The sequence below is a fragment of the Anser cygnoides genome, chromosome 2 (genome assembly GCF_040182565.1).
Source record: "Anser cygnoides isolate HZ-2024a breed goose chromosome 2, Taihu_goose_T2T_genome, whole genome shotgun sequence".
Classification (NCBI taxonomy): domain Eukaryota; kingdom Metazoa; phylum Chordata; class Aves; order Anseriformes; family Anatidae; genus Anser; species Anser cygnoides.
The window spans coordinates 140725723-140741403 of record NC_089874.1 but is presented as its reverse complement, the minus strand read 5'-3'; the positions used below and the strand labels follow the sequence as shown (position 1 = coordinate 140741403).

At 42.0% G+C, this 15681-nt stretch overlaps 1 protein-coding gene across 1 annotated transcript in view; it reads left to right on the top strand.

The window, feature by feature from the left end:
• The window catches only part of STK3 (serine/threonine kinase 3), a 142260-nt gene continuing 126579 nt past the window's right edge, over positions 1 to 15681 (top strand). The window contains exons 1-4 of the mRNA XM_048068668.2: positions 1 to 180; positions 7540 to 7620; positions 8059 to 8187; positions 11825 to 11939. Coding sequence (XP_047924625.1) covers positions 158 to 180; positions 7540 to 7620; positions 8059 to 8187; positions 11825 to 11939 — 348 coding nt within the window. The 5' untranslated portion in view covers positions 1 to 157. The remainder of the gene's footprint in view (positions 181 to 7539; positions 7621 to 8058; positions 8188 to 11824; positions 11940 to 15681) is intronic.

The window sequence follows — 15681 nt, the reverse complement described above, 5'->3', positions numbered from 1 at the left end:
AGCGGCCGCGGCCGGGGGAGGGCGCGAGCTGCGCTTAAAGGGCCCGCAGCGCGCACGCCGCGGTCCGAGGCGCGGGGTCGGGGTCGGGCGGCCGCCGGCCGGGGGCTGCCCGGGGCCGCTCCGCACGGTGGCGGCGGGGCCGGGGGGCGGCGGCGGCATGGAGCAGGCGGCGCCCAAGAGGTAAGGGCCGGGGCCCCTTCCCCTCCCGGAAGCGAGCGTAGGCCTTTTGGGGCCGGGGCTGGTGGGGGGGAGCGGGCGTGTTTTTATTTTTATTTTAATTTTTAATTTTTTTGGCCCGGAGCTGTGCGCTCTGTAGGTGGCAGGGTCGGGGTGCCTGTGGGCTGGGGCTGCCCTCCCGCACCGGGGAGAGGCCAGAGTCGAGCTCCGTGCCCGCAGCACCCCGCTTTCCCCGGGTATTTACACGCCTGGTCATCTTAATCCCTCTTATTTTTATTTATTTAGCCTCCAGCCTTTGCCTTTTGTCTCTGTGTAATGTTGTGAAACCTGCTTTAAACGTGACGGTCATCGCAGTGCACAAAACTCTTTTGCAAATGGGCGTACTTAAAGTGGAGCAGTACTCGCTGGGATGTAGTTATCCTATGTGGGAAGTGCTTAAAGTGGAGCAGTACTTGCTGGGATTCACTTATCCTGTATGGGAAGTGCTTAAAGTGGAGCAGTACTTGCTGGGATTCACTTATCCTGTATGGGAAGTGCTTAAAGTGGAGCAGTACTTGCTGGGATTCACTTATCCTGTATGGGAAGCGCTTAAAGCGGAGCAGTACTTGCTGGGATTCACTTATCCTGTATGGGAAGTGCTTAAAGCGGAGCAGTACTTGCTGGGATTCACTTATCCTGTATGGGAAGTGCTTAAAGCGGAGCAGTACTTGCTGGGATTCACTTATCCTGTATGGGAAGTGCTTAAAGCGGAGCAGTACTTGCTGGGATTCACTTATCCTACATGGGAAGTGGCCGTGTGCTGTACAGATTGCAGTTACGCAGCTCTCATGTGCCCACCGTGTTGGAGCTGCAAGTGCTTTACTCCCACTTCCTGTTAATGTAATGAAAAATATAGGAACTGCCCGATGTAAACTTGGCCCAGAAGATAACAAATCATTTTTTTTCCTTTAAGCACGCTTGTTTGTGTTCAGAGCCCTTAGAATTCCTTAAAGCGACTTCCTGTGGGATGACAGGACTTGGGGAAAGTGCAGCTGTGAGCTTGTATTGGTCTTTCTCCAATAGTAAGTCCAGTGACAGTATCTACTACTGAAAAGTTTAATGAGGAACTGATTAGTAGCTATTATGCGGAGTTCCTTTACGTGCTCCCAAAGCCCAAGCTGAAGGTTGGCTGGCTGCTGCAGAAGCTGCACCAAATTCAGTATCAGTTCTTACTTTCTCCAAACTGAACGTGTGAGAAGGAGCACCCAGTACAGGCTTAGTTTGATTTGAGGGTTGGGGATGAGCTTTGTAGTGTTTGACTCTGCTTTGGGATGAAACCCCTCATCCTGGGTTTGACCCGACATGTTTGGGTGGATGGGTAGTACAGAAATTAACTGGAGAATCTTTAATACAGCGTAGAGGCGGCGAGGTGGGATTCTGATGACTGAATTCATTTCTGAAGTGGTACCGGCGTGGTTGACAAGATTTCCCACAAACGTGTTTTCTGCAATCTCTTTTATTTTTGGGGGGGTGCAGGGGTGCTTAGTTATGAGACTTAGAAGTGTAGCATTCAGCCACTTTTCTGTTTTAAGCTTATATGACTTTAGGGTATGAGGTGGAGGGAGAAAGGAGAGGCCTGCAGTGTGGTTCCACACTGGCAGTACTACGTGTCTCGAATAAAAGGAACGGGAGAGGCAGCAGTAAGCGTTTAGGAGAAATGGGAGTGTGTGAGAAGTAATCAGTATTACAGGCACCGGTGCAAAGCTTGGGCTCCGGTGATACCAAAGGACTGAAAATAAAACTTGAAGCTAGCATATCCTACAGTGTTGTGTGTGTGTGTTTTGTCTGCTTGTTTCTTTTTTTTTTTGTTTTTGTTTTGAAGATCTAGGCATTGCTCTAACGTTATTACCTAGCTGTAAGTCTGGCTAGCCCGGTAGATGTTGGGGAGCTGTCTAAATCCGTAGTTTGAGTCAGGAGGAACTACAAAGCTGATGAGGGAGCTCTTAATTTCGGGCAAGTTCTTATACTTTTCGTGTATTTTGATGTTTTATTTCTGGAAACTTAAATGTCATGAGACTGTAGTGGGTTTGTTTCTTTAGTGCGAGGGGAGGCTTTTTTTTAATGAGATATTAAAGTTTGTGGTCTGTGCATGTATATCTTCTTGATCTGTTTGTTTTTACAGTTTGCTTGCTGTTCCCAACAGTTCTTGTTCTGCTAGGCCACCCCCATCTGTGAGGGTAGGCGTACAGGTTTCTTTTGTTCTCTTATTTTGCGGGCCGCGTTTTCGATGCCTGCCTGGGAAGCAGTGGTGACTTGGGACGGATAAATGTGTTTCCTGGCAGAAGAGATGCGATCAGGCTGCTTTACGTTGGTGCCTGCTGTCCACGGGAGCAGTTACTACTTGGGCCCTGTTGCTGCAGCGGGCCTCACGTAAGACGTTCATCCAGAGGTAGCAAGAACGGCACGTGAACACTGCAAAACTACAGAGACATCTTAAAATCTGTGTTCTCTTACTGGTGTAGGACTCTTATTTCCCAGTTCTATGTAAAGGAATGCACAAAAATTCTCCTGTGTAGAAGCTTGCAAATCTTAAAACAGCCCTTCAGAGAGCAGCAGTGATGGTGTCCGAGTGACAGGCCAGGCCATTGCAGCTTTTAAAATGGGAATGGCATCAGAAGCTTTTAGTGTTTGTCTCTGTGCAACAGTAAGAAAAGACATCTGAGCAATTCTTTTCAGAATAATTGTTTACTTTTTAATAATTTAGAGTAGGTGTTCTGATTTCATAGTCAACTCTTGTCACAGTGATTGACACACAGCATTTTCTTGCATCTGAATTTCTGTTTCAGATCTGTTTTATTTATAGTTCCTCATTATATCAAGAGTGAATGTCATTTCTGTAGTCACTTACAAGTGATCGACAGTTGCAGAGTCTGCCTTTGAGTTGTTAGTGATTTGTCCCTGCTATTATGATTGCATTTTCCTGATTAAATGAACCTGCTCACATATAAGGAAATAGATTGCATATGAGGGAAAGTAACCAGAACTGCCTGAAAAATGCATGGTGGTTAATGTTCATGTGAATGGGTGTGTAGGTTCATATGGATGGCAACTCTCAAGTTCCTCCTGAAAAGTGGTAAGACACAGGTGTAAGTTTGCTTGGGTCTTATTGGTAGAAAACTAAATGGAAGTACACGATATAATAACGTGAACTCTCTTAAACTTGCATCTGTTTGTGTCAACTGCGTAAAGCAGTGTAAATGTCTCAAGGTTTTCACGTGCCACTTCTATTTCTGATGAGTACAGTGACTTGTCTTGCTAGATTCTCTTCTAGTGCATCATTATAATTGATCCCAGCCATTCTTTTTAAATGTTTCAGTGTGCCAGTTCTTCTGCAAAATAAACCACACATTCATGTTTCATGGAGTGGTCTCCAGTTTTCCATAACTCATGACAGTAATTGTTGGAGCTGTATTCCTTAGTCCTGCTTTATTTATTTATTTTTGTTAGCTTTCTTTTTTCTTAATACCTACCTCTGTAATGCATCCCAAATTTATTTTGTAAAATTTGTACATTATGATCATAGGACACTAAACTGATTCTTCTTTGTAGGTTGGAGGTGGGCAGGGGAATCTCATGCTCTTTTAGGTCCCAATTCAGATTTTTATGGTCTTTATGCTGAGATTGGTAGTCTTGGGTGCCTTTCACTGTTTCTGAAATTATTTTTTTCTGTTTATTTAGTTTTGTTGGCATACTTCAATGATGTGTAAGATTCCAGTCATACTAATAAGTATGGATGTTGTCTCCCATCGCCTGGATGAAAGTGAACTTCTTTGTTAGGGTGTATTTTCCTTCTTTAAGGAATTGGGTCTTATGCAGCAAGTCAAACCTGCTTGGGACAAGACAGTTGTCCCAGACATGTAGTTCAGTTGGTCCTCGTGCTTGCAGGAAGGCTTCTCCTTCTGGACAGCTTGAAATTGCCCACAGTCACTACCTGATGCTTGGGGCAACCTTTCTGGAGCAAACAGAAACAAAATGACTTTCTCCCTAGGGTTTATATAGTTAACTTCTACGCTTCTTCAGACTTTCTCACAGTTACGTATATACATGGCAGTTGGATCCTGTGGCCAGCATTAAACTGTTTCGGAGTTGGCTGATAGCACTTATTTCTAATGTAGAGCACCTTCATGCTTAAGAAAAGGCAGTGATGCTTCTGAATGTTTGGCTTGGTGTCTTGTTTATTTGTGTACAGGAGGGGAGGCTGGCGGGATGGACAGGTGCTGGGGAATGGCTGCACGCGTGCACTGATTCTGAAGTCTTGGATGTGTTCCCCTGTCCCTACTTGCAGTTGCTTCTTTTTAAGAACAGTGATATTAACATTTGACGTTGATGGTAACATCCATGGTCCTTTTTTGTATTCTGCGTAGTGCTTTGCAGCCGTTATAGCATCCATCTTCCTCCCTGCCCCTCACTAAGTTTTCAGAAGTGCTTTCTCTATTGCAGCCCTTTCAGGCCATATCAAGTGCTGTTGTTTAATGACTTCTATTTCTAGAAGGTTAACAGAATCCCCAGCTTTAAGCAGCCTGAGCCATGAGGATCTTTCTGCAGCTCAAAGAACTGCAGTGCTAATAGTGTCATCTGAACTCCGGACCTAGTGTCTGTACTCTTACTGTATCCTTGTAAAGCAGCGTGGAGTACTTGGAGCAGTGTGTTTGATAAAGTTCCTGAGGCCGGCATATCTTTCTTCCCTGAAAGAGGTTTAATGCTTAGCTGTGCTAGTGCTCAGCGTTGGTCTCATGATGTGTTTGTCAGAGTTGAATAATGGGAAAATAATTTTAATGGCAGTGTGCATGGTTTTTTGTCTTTAGGCTGCCTCTTGAGTAGTCCAGGTCATTTCTTATTTGACAGGGATGCTTGGTTTTGTTCAGTTCTTGGCTGGTCGTGGTTGCTTCCCTCGCTCTTCTCAAGCAGCCCCAACATCCTGGCATTAATGGTGCTGTTGAAACTCCTTTGGTATTAAGCATATTCCAAAGTTCCTAGCAAATCTGCTTCATGAAAGAGAAGATAAATCCAGAAGTGAGAACTCGAAGCACGTTTTGAAGAGATGATAAGAACAGATTCCTGCCTCCCTTATTTTAGCAAGCATTGTTCTTTAGAGCAGGTGGAAGTGTCTCTTGTTATGCCTCGTGGGGAGAGCTCACTGGGTTTTCTTCCAGCTACTATCAAGTTCAGTCTCTGGACTGTGCTGCTGAGTATGTTTTTGTTATGCAGCCCTTCAGCTGAGTGACAGACTCAGCTAGTGGTCATGCTTGCTATTTTTTTTGAGGCACTACTGGCATTGCAAGCATTCTGTGAACGCTTTCTGCTGGTGGCAAGCAGCGAGTGACTGCAGTAACTTTCCTTTTGTGACTGCTGCCTTTAAGGATGCAGGCAACCTGTTCAGAGAGGGGCAGAAAAAAAATTGGAACAAAAGAATCAAAATAAATGACTTGTTTCTTTAATACCTGCATGCAAAGTCTTCCTCCCTCCATTTCTTGTTATGACTTACTCATTCGGTAACAAAATCTGTACTTTCCTGCAAGACTTTTTTAAGTTCCATCTTTCTGCTTTCTAGTTTCTAACGAGCAGAGAGAGGGCGAAAAAGAAAGCAGATTGTTGTGTGTTCCTGTGTTTGATTTGTAGGCTGCTCATGCGGACATTCTTGAGCTGCTCTCATCTGAGCTTTCAGCTGCTTTGTCTGTGTTCATGAGTTCTGATTTCCCTTTGCTCTAGAGATTTCTATTCTCCCTTAAACATACAGGTTTTCCAGGTTCCTGCCTGTTCAGTTTAGCCAACTGCATGGTCTTTGGAGCAGTTCATACGCTTTGCATTACTGATCACGGATGAATGTTACACTCAAATCACTGCTACATCTGTCACGTAGGTATTTGATATGTAAATGCACGTGTGTAAGCACTCCAGCACTGCTTGCTTTCCTTGTTTAGCACCAGTCCGTATGACCAGCCCACTTAGCCACTTTCTTTACATTTCTGTCTTTACTTAGATGGTTGGCAGTCGCAAGTCCCTTTTTGCTCAGGAATTGCTTTGTCAAGCACTTCACCTATTGATTTATTTGTTCTTTTAGTTCTGTGTATCACAAAAATATATTTTAATATGAAGGAGTTTCTTTTCAGTGCTGCTGTTCTAATGTTAGATCTGTCAATCTCTTCTGTCCGTGCCTTCTTCCCTTCCCCTGTTTCGTATTCATTTCCAGGAAAGTGTCACAGGATAACGTATTTTCCATAAGGTCTCAATGATCTGCAGTGCTTCAAAGTCTTCCCCTCGTGCCCCGTTTTCTCCTCTTGCATATGGAATAAATCGGCTCTATCTAACACTACAGCACCAGCTATTATTCTTCAGCTCATCTCCTTTAATAGTACCCTTGGCTACCACATAGAGTTAAACTTGTGATTTCAGTCGTGTAGCAGAATTCCCTGTAGCTGTCAGGGTGAGGGATTTACACGTTGCAGCCACACGGCCTCGCAGCACCATGTGGGTGGTTATATTTTTCCCGCTCTGTGTTCGGAGTCAGCTTCATCAAAAGCTTGCAGCCAGGTTGCGTTCTCGGATCTGCGAGGCATCTGGGGAGAGACCAGGGCTGCTTGTAAGGGACAGAGGGTAAGCAGTGAGAGTGAGTTGAAGATGCTGGGAGAAATGAGTGACACAGATTTGCAACTGCCAGAAAACTGGTGGAGAAAAAAAAAAATCAGTGGTGTGTAATCAGATTTTGTTGCACCTGTCCCTGTGTATATTCCCCAAGAGGCAGGAAGGACTGCACCAACAACTCTTAGAGTACTTATCTCTTAGGAATGTAGTGTTTTGATACCGTTTGTGTGGCTGAGGTGCCACCCTATGCTCCTAGAGTCATCCCAACTCTGGGTTCTGCCTTTTAACCTGATGTAATTCATTGCCTTACCCCAGCCCTTCAGATGGGTGAAGGACTGGTTTATACTTTCTCAGATAATGGTGACGTAGGGTACTCTAGTCAGTAATGACCATGTGTTTGCATGATGGCCGCTTTTTGATGAAAGGTGTGCCTTAGTGTGTTCTCTGGCAGCTTCTGCTTTAGCGAAGGAAGTGGTTTAGACAGTGAATTTGTCCCACACTGCTTTGAGTTGAGCAAATGCTAGTGAGAAAGTGATAATGACAAAAATTGGCATAACTTTCTCCAAGTTGTATGATGGTTGATAAAATTCTTACTGCGTTTTAATAAGACATATTATTTTCATTGCACTAAGTTTTTCTTTGTAGTCCTTTTCTTCTGTCTGTGTACTTGTATGAAAAAAAGTTTGAGTTCTGTCTCTCTCCCCTGCAAAAAATAAACAAGAAACTTTGTCTTTCTTCTAGCAAACTGAAAAAGCTCAGTGAAGATAGTTTAACTAAGCAGCCTGAAGAAGTCTTTGATGTTTTGGAGAAACTTGGTGAAGGGTAAGTGCAGCTATTTATGAGGGGATGGGATCAGAGGGAGGCAGTATATAAAGCATGTGTTGGAATATTAAGTTACAGAGAGAGTGACTGTAAGTATCCTAAGGAATGCTTCTCTAGGCAACTTTTAATAATAAAGCAAATGCATACGTCAGTAAACTTCCATGCTTCCCCAAATCTATTTGTGTTTTTGACATCCCTCAATTATTGGGGTAGCAACGGTTTGCGTCTGCATGGAAATTAGATATGCTACATCTTGACAAAGATTCATTATTCAGAGTCACAACTTTGCTGAGGTCCTGATAGAACTGAAATTTTTGCAGCCTGACAAAAACCTCAAACTTCTACTTGAACATATGGCTTCTATGACTTTTTCTGCATGCTAGAAGTGAGAGGCAATTTATATTGTAAGAAGGATAACGCTTTGATTCCCTCTTTTAGGTCTTATGGTAGCGTGTTTAAAGCAATACACAAAGAGTCTGGACAAGTTGTAGCAATTAAGCAGGTCCCTGTGGAGTCAGATCTTCAAGAAATAATTAAAGAAATCTCTATAATGCAACAATGTGACAGGTAGGTATAACAATTCTGCTTCGTTTCTAAGACTTTTGTGAAAATGTATTTGTACTTGTAATGTATTGGTAATATAGTTGAAATATAGGCAGCTGCAAACTTCCATATGGAAATTTAAAGCAGTTTGTGTTGGACGATCTACATAAAGCAACCACTTTGAGGACCGACTCCTATCCTTACCTTGGATTGAAGGAAGTACCAGCAGTGTACATCATAGAAACTGTTGAAAGAATAAGTACTTGCATCTGCTTACAATTCCCCATGCTTGCTTCACTGTTCTTGCATTAGCAAGCCCAAAAGGTTAATATTTCCTGTCTATGCTCTTAGGCAATGTGAATTCTGAATTACCCATTTCAGAAGATCAATCAAAATGTTTCTAGCACAAGGTTAATGGCTAGCTGTTAACTTCCAAAACAGTATTCCATTGTTAGTCTTTTTCATGCAGGAACGTACCTTTTGAAAAGTGAGCAATCTTCAAGTAGTTCTGAAGGACTGTTACCTTACACTGGCTCATAAGTAATAAATCTTAGGATTTTTAGTATTGTAGGAATGGAAGCCTAAAGAGAGAGTGTCTTGAAAGATGCAGAAATTATTTCTTGTTTCTTCTCTCTCTCTGAAGTAGGATTTTTTTTCCCCTAATTTTTTGGAATAATCTGACTGAGAGGTTATAAACACAACCTTAAGATGAGTATTTAGTCTGATCAGTGGTACGAGAGTATTGTTTGCAACTCAAAGCCTAATTCAAGTTGGGAGAAACTTTGTTTAAAATATTGATTGTTGTAGTTATTATCTTGGTGAATTGTATTACAGCCAGAGGTCTGTTATTTCTCAGTTGTGTTTATGCTTTTGTGCTGTGGTGATGTTGAAGTTGTCTTTAAATGAAAAATTTGTCCTTGTTTGGCAGTAGCCCATGAGAATGAGCTGTTCTTCAGACTTCTTTAGCACCTCTGCCTGCAAGCCCTGATCCAAGCACTTGGTATCTGTAGCCTATATACATGCACAACCTTAATCCATTCCCTTCTGGTCTTGACTGCTTTGAACTGCAAGAAGTTTGTTAAATCTGTGGGCAGGGTAAATGGGAGGAAAAGGAAAGATTAACATTTTTTCCACACTTTCATGTGTAAAATGGTTATTTCGGGTGATATTAAGAGGGTTTGGGACCCTTGAGTATTGTTTGAGGTGCCTCTTAATCCTTTTTGTCCCTGTGAGACTTCATCTGTTTGGTCAGTTGAAACTCTGTAACAGGCATGTACTAAAGAAGAAAGTGATCTTGTTTGTCTGCTTTATGATGGAACTAGACAAGATTCCCAGAGTAGATCCTCAGATTTTCCTGTACACTGAAAAGAGAAACTCAAATATATTTACTTGGATTGTTCTCATTGCTGTGCTCCTAATTCCATCTTCCAACTGCTTCATTTTTTTCTTATTATTTAAAGGAAGGTATTGAATAGGTTGAAAAATAGCACCTCGTGAATTCTCTGAAGTAGCTGTCCTGTGGGGGTCAGTGGTAGGATAGCAGCTGTTAGGCTCTGCACAGGCTTGTGCCTTGTGAGCTGATTGGAAGCAGTGGTCATTAGTTTGAGATCAGTATTGAAATACAGTCTTAAAACAAGTGTCTGTGAAATACAGCATACGCTGACAAAAAAAAAAAAAAGTGATACTTGATGATCTTTTCAAATTTTCAGCTTTCTTTTTGTACTATGTTTCTTGTGCCAGTTTCATTCTTGTTCCTAGGTGAGTCTACTCATCTCTCACTCGTGTCCCCTGTCCAGCCCCTTACTTCTCTGCTTTTCCTCTTTGTTCCCTGCTTCTCCTTGAGCAATGTAGAGCATTTTATTAGTAGTAGGAATTGTACTATTGTATAATTCTTGAATTTTGGAATAAGGGTTTAGAATTACAGAACACAAGCTCTTCGTGCACTGGACAAGATGCAGCTATTCTCTGTTTGAAAAGGAAGGTTGGGTTGCAGCTCTGCACCATGCGCTTGGTTCTGTGTCCTGTTCCTCAGTGCAGAGAGAGTGCTGCATAGCCCTGGTGGGAGGGAGGGGTTGCACACAAAACCAAGTCTTAGGGCTCACTTTTTCATGTAGGATGATTCCACAGATGTTACAGGAAAGCACTGTTGTTGCAGCATCTCAAATAAAATGCCCAAATCCTAATGCTGTTTCTTTCTCCCCCATGCCTGCTTCTAGAACTGGTACACTGATTGTTCTGTATCTCTTCTAGGGGAAAAAATGCATATTCTAAGACAAGCAGTTAATATGGAAAAGACTGTCCCATGTAGCTAAACAGGACAAAGCCTTAAGTAAATGTGAGCAATGTTTTGAGGTTGCATAGCACTTGATATCTTGCCTTGATTTGTATGAATACACAATTAATGCTGGGAATACCAGCATAGTGAAAGTCTGACAAGAGATGGTCACAAAAATCAGTGGGTTTTCTTTAGAAATAATAGTACTTTTCCTCACATCAGGAGTTTCACAGGGGCAAGATCAGCATGTAGTACTTGTGTTTTTAGAAATAACGAGCAGGAGGGAATGGGCCCACCTTGTCTCTTGTAAAGGCAAGTTCCTATAGTATTAACAGTTGCTCTTTAATGAAGTAGTTTGCTTTTGGTTTTGACCAATGTATACAAAGAGAGCATTAAGTTGCAGGAGTCAAACAAATCTTTTTCTAATAGTGCTTTTCTGATAACAACAAGTTGCTGTCAGACATGCCCATCCAAAAAAAATAATTCCATGATAGAAAAAAACGTTTAGTTCTACGTGATGATGTGGGTGTTCTGAACAGAAGCCGCTGAGGTCTCAGTATCTTATTTGCTGTCTTTGTAGGAGACTGGTGGCAATCTAACTGTAACCTCCTTTGCTTAAGTTCCTGGGAAAAATCCTTCAACCTTTTATTTCAGTAAATACACCATCTAATCACTTTTGTGGAGGAAGATCCTTGTTACATCTTTACCACATGCTTTTGCCTTTCCTTTGCATGTGCCTCAGAGGCAGCATGCCTCGTGACAAACTGATGAGCATGAAATGAATGTGTTGTGTGAGGATATAGTACTGTCAGAAACTTGAGATGCTTCAATATGAAAATGCTTTTGCAGATCCATAAGTCCTGTTCAAACCAACACTAGATTCTGTTAGTAGTGTAGATCTGCACTTAGTAAGTTCATGCCTGAAAAAACACAAACATTTGGGAGTCTCCATGTTTGTTTTTTTTGCTCAGTACTAAGAGAAGAACACAAGATGACTTTCTTTTTTTTTTTTTAAGACAGTAGTGAAAGAAGGAAAACATCCAGTAACTTTATGAGAAGAGTTAAACAAGTTACTCCTTAGAGTAGGAGAAAATGAAGCTTCGTATGAGAAGACTAATGTTTGGGGAAACTGTGTCTCTATATGAAGATCACTGGAAGCTTGTGATATGTACAGTGTCTTTTATCATTTTCTTAATCAGCCAAACCTTACCGTTTCAGCAAAGCATTGGTTATGCTGACTACAGTTTTAAAATGTATTTGGTTAAATTTGCTCTTTGCTTGTGTTAGTGTCTGTCAAACTGTTTTATTTTTTTTTAACACCACTTATACTGATTTCCCCCCCCCAAGAGTTCATCTATTTATTTAATTCTTTTTCTCCCCATCCAGTCCCTATGTTGTCAAGTACTATGGCAGCTATTTTAAGAACACTGATCTGTGGATTGTTATGGAATACTGTGGAGCTGGCTCTGTTTCGGACATAATTAGACTTCGTAACAAAACGGTGAGTTTTCTTCCAGAAGTGTATATAGCATGTATTTAAAATAAACCATGAATTAAGACTAGAAGCTGTCAGAGTTACAAGATGAGACCTTGGATGATGTGATGGGACTTACTTTTGCATTGGTTGTGCAGTTGCTCTGTATTGTTGTTAAGTATTTATCCATTCTTTGCTGATGTAATCATGAGAAGTGGAACATGCATCTTGAAATGGAAAGGTCCTGTAAGTGTCTTAAAAATTACTACTTTGTGAAATGCAGAATTGTGTGGCTTCTTCCACCCGATGGCCTATTAGCAGGCCGTTTAGTATATGCATGACTCGAAAGCAGGCACCAAGTTGTCTTGCTTCCACTCAGTAATTAAGGAGCGTGTAAAGTAATTGGTATTATTCAAGGGCTGAGAAGGGAAAGGGATGCCAATTAGGGAATGTGAGAGGGAACTAAAAGGGAGATCTGTAGGGAGGAGTTGCAGAGTGGTGATACTAGCAGTAACGTAGGGGAAGATGAAAACCTGTAGGAAACAGGCTTTGTTATTTTCTTCACAGAAACTGCTTAAGTGAAGACTTTATTGTAGATATCCAACAATCTTTCGATCCTTTGAGGACACTGTCTCCAGTGGTGGCCTGTAATATAAGATAAACATTTGACTAACAAGTACTATGAGATGGTACTCCACTTGCTAGCTTTCTGCGCTTTGTCATGGTACTCTGAAATACTAGTACCGCATGTGAGTGAGGAGAGGAAAAAGAGGCTTAAAAAAAAGTAAGGGAAGGTGGGGTTAGACTTATTAAGAAGTAGAATGATATCCACTGTAGGGGGAACCCCTATGGAAAAGGTCGCAGGGTGCTGTGATGTTAAACTGATGACTGGAGAAAAGCCAAATGTGACATCAGATTGCATGGGTCAAGTTCCTGCATCCTTTGGAATTTGTCCTTACAGTTTTATACTATACGAGGGTTAGGAGAATCGCAGAATGGCTGAGTTTGGCAGGGACCTCTGGAGATTTTGTCCAACCCCCCTGCTCAAGTAGGGCCCAGCTTTTGAATATCTCCAGGGCTGGAGATTCCATAGTCTCTCTGGGCAGCCTGTGCCAGTGCTTGGTCACCCGTACAGCACAGAAGTGCTCCTGGTGCTCAGGGGGAGCCTCCTGGGGGCCAGTTTGTGTCCAGGGCCTCCTGTCCAGGCACTGGGGCACCACTGAACACAGCCTGGCTCTGTCCCCTCTGCACCCTCCCTTCAGGTACTTATACATGTTGATGACATCTCCTCTGAGCCTCTTCTTTAGGTTGGACAGTCCCAGCAGCTTTTCAGCTTTTATAGGAGAGATGCTTTGGTCCCTTGATCATCTTGCTGGCCACCTGCTGGACTCTTTCCAGTATGTCCAGGCCTCTCTTGTACTGGAGAGCCCAGAACTGGACACAGTGTTCCAGGTGTAGCCTCACCACTACTGAGCAGAGGGGAAGGATCACCTCCCTTTACCTGCTGGTGATGCCTTGCAGCCAAGAACATCGTTAGAAGGCTTAGCAGCAAAGGCACATCACTGACTCATGGTCAACTTGGTGCCCACCAGGACCCCTGGGTCTGTTTCTGCAGAGCTGCTTCCCAGCTGGGAGGCCCCCAGCCTGTGCTGATGCCTACGATTGTTCCTGCCCAGGTGCAGGACTTTGCACTTCTCCCTTTTGAATGTGATGAAGTTCATGTCAGCCCATTTCTCCAGCCTGCCTGGGTCCCTCTGGGTGGCAGCACGGCCCTCGGGTGTATCAGCCATTCCTCCCAGCTTTGTGTCCTCTGCAAACTTGCTGACTGTGCTCTACCCCATCATCCAGATCATAACAAAGATTAATTGCAGGAAGATTGCAGAAGATTGATGTGATTAAATAGCATAAATTCTATTCTAAGAAATAAAATCAATAAGTAGGTGGATACATGTAATGAGGGAAGAGTCAGCATACCTTTTGTAAAAGCAAGCCATGCTGTGCATGGCTAGCAGAATTTTGTAAAGGAGTTATTGGGCATGTGAATAATGCTGGCCGGTGTGGATGTGCTTGGTATCAAAAGGGTTTTGGACAGACTTCCACACCAGAGGCTCTTCAATAAATACACCTGTAGTGGAGTAGATAGAAAGTTCTGTCACTGGTGGATAACCCTTTTAAAGATAGAAAGGAGGGAGCAGGGAAGCAGTCATGGTGGGAAATCAACATGAGTCTATCCTCTTTGGGAAAGAGGGTAGAAATACTGATGAGATACTGTTTTTACTAATAGAAACACACTGAAAGACTTGAGAGGCTATGTGAAACTGAGCGTGTGTGACTGAGAAAGTAAGTTTAAGTAAATGTGAAGACATGCATTTGGCTTGGTGGTGGCAAAATCTCTTTTATACAGGTTCAAGAGCGCTTCAGCTTAATATTAAGAAGTAATTACATAAGTAAAGGAGTTGCCAAAGAGGAAAATAGTGTCAAGGACATCACAGAAAAGAATATTGACAGGAATGATCAGAAGTAAGGAATTCTTCTCAATAAGGAGTACTGAATATATTAGGATACTTGTGTGGAACAGAGGTAGCAGAGGGGGAGACAAAGTGGAAGGTTTAGAAAAGCATGAGTGGCATGAAGTCAGTAAGATATGCTTTTGTGCTTTTTTTTTTTTTAAAGTTATCACTTGTATTAGATTGAAAGCAAAACTGTTTTCTACCCTTGTGGAAATTCTTCTCCATGTATCTGCTGTATAGTTATAGAAGATCCTATAGATTTTAAGTTTGTTTTCAGAAGGAATTGAACCAGACCAAGAAAAAATAACTGCTGCTGAACGCAAATATTCAATATCTGGAGCAGGACATACAATATTCTATAGATCGCTTATGAGAAGGTGAAGCAGGGAGCTATGACTGTTTGCTTGATGTGTTCTTACGTTCTTCCCTAGTTGCCTGCTATAGGCTGCTGATGAAGGTAGACTACCAGGCTACATAGAACTGTTATTCTGCCATTGAATAGGAGCTGTTGTGGTGTGTATAATAATAAAAAAGCCAAGCAAAATCCTCTATTTTTCACTTTGTGTGCCTATATCTCACAAATTTTGGAAGAGTTAGTCAGGGGCTTTGGATTTGTTTGAATTCTTCTGCTCTAGCCCCCAAAATGTTTCATAATTTTAACATCTCCCTGCATCATATGATGCTGAGATTCTGCAAGTTGAATGTTACTGGGTATTTAATTTGTAGATACTGGTGAGGGTTGCCATTCAGTCTCCTTTGTTTTATTGTTAAATATGGAAGCTATTCAGTGTTCTGTCTGCATGAGACAGTTCAGACTGACAATTGTTATTGTGTCTATGCACTGGATTTAAAACCCCAAAATGAGCTTGAATTTGCATATGTCTTTACAACTCTCTTGTATGGTAAGCTTGTGGAAAATATTATTCGGTCACAAGAACAGACAATGTGATGTGGTTCCAAGTCTTCCCTGGCAAGCATGCGTGGTGGTGGTCTGCATTGGACACTTTATAAAAAAAAAGAACTTGTAAAGCAAGAACAAGAATTTGACTTTTGCAATTGGTATATTTTTTTAAAAGTATCTATTTTTCTACAGATTAAACTTAAAAATGAAAAAAGGTTGCTTCCTGTGGTGTCTAGTTAGTGAAACAGAAATAATTGCTCTAATTTGCTTAAATTACCTTATTTTAAGAATGTGCTCTTTTGACATTAGTCTTCTCTTTTCAATTCCATTTGTATTCCCTGGATATAATTCTAGGCTG